Source organism: Pygocentrus nattereri, chromosome 5, assembly GCF_015220715.1.
Source record: "Pygocentrus nattereri isolate fPygNat1 chromosome 5, fPygNat1.pri, whole genome shotgun sequence".
In the NCBI taxonomy this organism is placed as follows: domain Eukaryota; kingdom Metazoa; phylum Chordata; class Actinopteri; order Characiformes; family Serrasalmidae; genus Pygocentrus; species Pygocentrus nattereri.
In genome coordinates this window covers 48,065,404-48,070,919 of record NC_051215.1, presented here as the reverse complement: position 1 = coordinate 48,070,919, position 5,516 = coordinate 48,065,404, and the positions used below count along the sequence as shown (strand labels likewise).

General features: G+C 44.3%; 1 protein-coding gene across 1 annotated transcript in view; it reads left to right on the top strand.

The window, feature by feature from the left end:
• hmx1 (H6 family homeobox 1) overlaps window positions 1-5,516 on the top strand; it is a 5,956-nt gene extending 440 nt beyond the window's left edge. The window contains exons 1-2 of the mRNA XM_017710131.2: window positions 1-123; window positions 4,666-5,516. The exon at window positions 1-123 is cut by the window's left edge and continues 440 nt beyond it. Of these exons, the coding sequence (XP_017565620.1) occupies window positions 1-123; window positions 4,666-5,171 (629 nt within the window). The 3' untranslated portion in view covers window positions 5,172-5,516. The remainder of the gene's footprint in view (window positions 124-4,665) is intronic.

Genomic DNA, 5,516 nt, shown 5'->3' with positions numbered 1-5,516 from the left:
AGGGCGCGAGAGGCGGCGCTCCCCGGGCCAGCTGTGCGAGTCGCCCTGAAGAAGCTGCCACGAGCTCCGACACACCCTCTCGCCGGCAGATCGCGAGGCTCGGTGACGTTCCGCGCGCTGAGAGTGAGTAGAGACGCCTTCCTCTCTGTTTACGACCCAAACGCGACCCCCGCCCTGCGCAGCCTTCCCGCAGCGTTTCTCCCGCCGTCCCAGCGGGGCCGCCCCGAGCTGAGCGCCGGCGCTCGGCGAGTTGAGCGCGGATGCGTTCACTTCTGCGGCTCGTAGGCAGATTTTCTGCCGAGTTAGTGCTCCAGTTAGTAACTGGACCATGAACACTAATGAGGATTATCAGGCAGGACGCTTTAAACTCTTAGTTTTACGCGCTGCGTGTTGGTCGGCTGGTCTCTAATAAGCACGAGGAAAATGTGCAAATTAAATTGTAACCGTTATTTTAGTGGGAGGGAATAGTTCAATGATCCAGGGCCTGTGGCAGGCATGTCCTGGATCACCTAACACGGTCCTATAATGAAATAATCGACCCAGTGCAATATCCCAGTGTAATATCCCAGTGTAATATCCCAGTGTAATGTCCCAGTGTAATATCCCAGTGTAATGTCCCAGTGTAATGTCCCAGTGTAATTTTCCCAGTGTAATATCCCAGTGTAATATCCCAGTGTAATTTTCCCAGTGTAATATCCCAGTGTAATTTTCCCAGTGTAATATCCCAGTGTAATATCCCAGTGTAATTTTCCCAGTGTAATATCCCAGTGTAATGTCCCAGTGTAATATCCCAGTGTAATATCCCAGTGTAATTTTCCCAGTGTAATATCCCAGTGTAATTTTCCCAGTGTAATATCCCAGTGTAATGTCCCAGTGTAATATCCTAGTGTAATGTCCCAGTGTAATGTCTCAGTGTAATTTTCCCAGTGTAATATCCCAGTGTGATGTCCCAGTGTAATGTCCCAGTGTAATATTCCAGTGTAATGTCCCAGTGTAATATCCCAGTGTAATGTCCCAGTGTAATATCCCAGTGTAATATCCCAGTGTAATTTTCCCAGTGTAATATCCCAGTGTGATGTCCCAGTGTAATGTCCCAGTGTAATATCCCAGTGTAACGTCCCAGTGTAATATCCCAGTGTAATGTCCCAGTGTAATATCCCAGTGTAATATCCCAGTGTAATATCCCATTTTAATTTTCCCAGTGTAATATCCCAGTGTAATGTCCCAGTGTAATGTCCCAGTGTAATATCCCAGTTTAATTTTCCCAGTGTAATATTCTAGTGTAATGTCCCAGTGTAACGTCCCAGTGTAACGTCCCAGTGTAACATCCCAGTGTAATGTCCCAGTGTAATGTCCCAATGTAATATCCCAGTGTAATATCTCAGTGTAATATTCCAGTATAATGTCCCAGTGTAATATGCCAGTGTGATGTCCCAGTGTAATATCCCAGTTTAATTTTCCCAGTGTAATATTCTAGTGTAATATCCCAGTGTAACGTCCCAGTGTAACATCCCAGTGTAATGTCAAGGTATAATATCCCAGTGTAATGTCCCAGTGTAATTTTCCCAGTGTAATATCCCAGTGTAATTTTCCCAGTGTAATATCCCAGTGTAATGTCCCAGTGTAATATCCTAGTGTAATGTCCCAGTGTAATATCCCAGTGTAATTTTCCCAGTGAAATATCCCAGTGTAATGTCCCAGTGTAATATCCCAGTGTAATATCCCAGTAAAATTTTCCCAGTGAAATATCCCAGTGTAATGTCCCAGTGTAATATCCCAGTGTAATATCCCAGTAAAATTTTCCCAGTGTAATATCCCAGTATAATTTTCCCAGTGTAATATCCCAGTGTATTATCCCAGTGTAATATCCCAGTGCAATGTCCCAGTGTATTATCCCAGTGTAATATCCCAGTGTAATATCCCAGTGTATTATCCCAGTGTAATATTCCAGTGTAATGCCCCAGTGTATTATCCCAGTGTATTATCCCAGTGCAATATCCCAGTGTAATATCCCAGTGTATTATCCCAGTGTATTATCCCAGTGTAATATCCCAGTGTATTATCCCAGTGTAATATCCCAGTGTAATATCCCAGTGTATTATCCCAGTGTAATATCCCAGTGCAATGTCCCAGTGTATTATCCCAGTGTAATATCCCAGTGTAATATCCCAGTGTATTATCCCAGTGTAATGCCCCAGTGTATTATCCCAGTGCAATATCCCAGTGTAATATCCCAGTGTATTATCCCAGTGTAATGCCCCAGTGTATTATCCCAGTGCAATATCCCAGTGTAATATCCCAGTGTATTATCCCAGTGTATTATCCCAGTGTAATATCCCAGTGTATTATCCCAGTGTAATATCCCAGTGTAATATCCCAGTGTATTATCCCAGTGTAATATCCCAGTGTATTATCCCAGTGTAATATCCCAGTGTATTATCCCAGCGTATTATCCCAGTGTATTATCCCAGTGTAAAGTCCCAGTGTAATGTCCCAGTGTAATGTCCCAGTGTAATATTCCAGTGTAATGTCCCAGTGTAATATTCCAGTGTAATATTCCAGTGTAATATCCCAGAATAAAAACCGTGCAATCCAAATGCTGTTCCCACTTATTCGCTGTGAAAGAGCCCTGCTAAGTGACGCGCTCGTGTTCTTTAGTCTCATCGCTGATCTGGGTTCGTCTGTGTCCAGACCCAGAAAACTAAAACACTGAATTGTGCAGAGCGCCGTGATTCTGGGCCCTTTACAGCCCCGGTAGCTTTACGAGCGGAAATGCGCCTGAATCTGACGGTGTGACGCTGCGCGGGATCCCGTCCGTGTTAAATATTAAAGACTGAGGCGGACTTGCAGCAGAAGTGAAGCGTGCTTGTTGTTGCGGTGCGCTGTGCAGCAGGACTCCGGGGGGATTGGGAAACCCTGGCGTGACGTGGTGAAGTGATGTGCCATTATCTCTCCCTGACCAACGCTTGGTGGGCAGTGATCTTTTGAGAAGGCGTGGAGCCCACCTCGCACGGTGAAGTGGTGCTGCTATTAATGGAGTGATAATGGCGTGTGGTAGCTCCGTGGAATGTTTCCCTAGTAGACGCGCCGCTGTGCTCCTGGCACGTCCACATCAGCCTCGGCCTCCGCTGCGTAAAACCAGCAAAAAGTGTGTGTGGGTGTGTTCAGTGTTGAGGTAGCCGATGTGTGCGGGAAGGTGGAGACTATAAACAAACTGAGGTAATGATGGATCGAAGAAATAAATAAATAAAATGAATAAATGGCCACTTTTTGGTTTGTTTTGTAGTTGTGTTGATTAGGGCTGAGTCTGTATATAGAGGAGTGTAGAAGGACTTACGAGGAAATACAAACTTGTGAGCGTCTCAGAAGAGTTCTCACGGCCCGAGAGACAAAAGGGTTTAACTGCTTTGTGGACTTCGTTAACTTTGGAAAAGAGAGAGAGAGAGAGAGAGACAGAGAGAGAGAGAGAGAGAGAGAGAGAGAGAGAGAGAGAGAGAGAGAGAGAGAGAGAAATAGGTTTGGGGTCATCAGGTAATAGAACATATGGTAAGAAAGTCCCCTGTGTTTTCCTTCTAAGCGAATGACTGAAGAGAGGCCCATTCCAGAAGAACAGTCAGTAGGTCTTAATTCGCTCCACCATCACCAAACGCAGCGCTCCGCGTGGTCTGACATCTACAGTAGAGCAGAAGGATAAGCTGCAGGTTTAGACGCCCGAGAAAACCCTGCTTAACGCGATATTCATCCAGGGGAGCGTTTATTATTTTTTTTTAAAGAAAAGCACATCAGAACAAACACAGAATAAGTAGGGATTGTGTGTGTTCGTTTGATCATAAACCAAAAAACTCTTCTAGACCAGTTTTATTTGTACCTCTCAACCAGAACCTGGTTTGGTGCACTAAATTAAATCAGCTGTGCTGATGATGCCATTTAAGAGATCCATATGACGGCTGAGCTCACATGATGCACGATATCAATAGCAAAATAATAATAACATATTTTGTAACTATTTATTTTTTGCACACACACACACACACACACACATTATATATATATATATATATATATATATATATATATATATATATATATATATATATAAACACACACACATTATATATATAATGTGTGTGTTTATATGTCTGTTCATATATATATATATATATATATATATATATATATATATATATATATATATATATATATATAATGTGTGTGTTTATATGTTTATATATATATATATATATATATATATATATATATATATATATATATATATATGTGTGTGTGTGTGTGTGTGTGTGTGCGTGTGTGTATGTCTGTTCATATATATATATATATATATATATATATATATATATATATATAATGTGTGTGTTTATATATATATATATATATATATATAAACACACACATTATATATATATATATATATATATATATATATATATATATATATATATATATATATATGAACAGACATACACACACACACACACACACACACACACACATATATATATATATATATATATATATATAAACACACACATTATATATATATGTGTGTGTGTGTATGTCTGTTCATATATATATAAACATATAAACACACACATGTGTGACCTGAATCCACCCCACACAGTAACTCTCACGCGTGTTTTCCTTCAGGTCCGAGAGAGTGCACGCGCAGCTCGGACGAGCACTCGGACTCCGTGTGCAGCGACAGCTACTCGCCGGCGAGGAGGCGCGCGGACCAGGAGCCCGAGGCTGAGGCGGGCGATGCGGGCTCGGCGCGCAGGAAGAAGACGCGCACGGTGTTCTCGCGCAGCCAGGTCTTCCAGCTCGAGTCCACGTTCGACGCCAAGCGCTATCTGAGCAGCTCGGAGCGCGCGGGCCTCGCCGCCTCGCTCCGCCTCACCGAGACGCAGGTGAAGATCTGGTTCCAGAACCGCAGGAACAAGTGGAAGCGGCAGCTGCACGCGGACCTCGAGGCCGCAGCCGCCGCAGCCGCCGCTGCCTCCCACGCGCCCCAGCGCGTCGTGCGCGTGCCCGTGTTGTATCGCGAGAGTTTCCCGGCGCCAGTGGCCGGCTTCGCGGACGCAGTGAGCTTCCCCCTCACGTCCCTCGCGCACTCTATGAACGTGCTGAGGGCGCAGATGACCGGGCTGGTCTGAGCGGGACTGGACCGGGGGTGGGGTGGGTTTATACAGAACACAGACCAAGCAGAGGTTCTGGTACTTCAGGAAGACGGGACAGTGTGTTGGGTAATACGGGAGCGCCGGGTTTGTGGTTTCATTATTTAGGGGTGAATGACATGCGTGCCCCACATTACCAAACACATGGTCCCGATCACAATATACAGTATATAATGTACACTAAAGGTGGAGTCAGGCGTCACGGGCCATCAGAAATAAAGGAGTGTGTGTTGGGTGCTTTAGGACAGTGTGTTCAGTACTATGGGACAGACTGATGTTTGTGTGTTGGGCAATGTGTGAGATGTGGAAGAGTGTCTTGGGTAA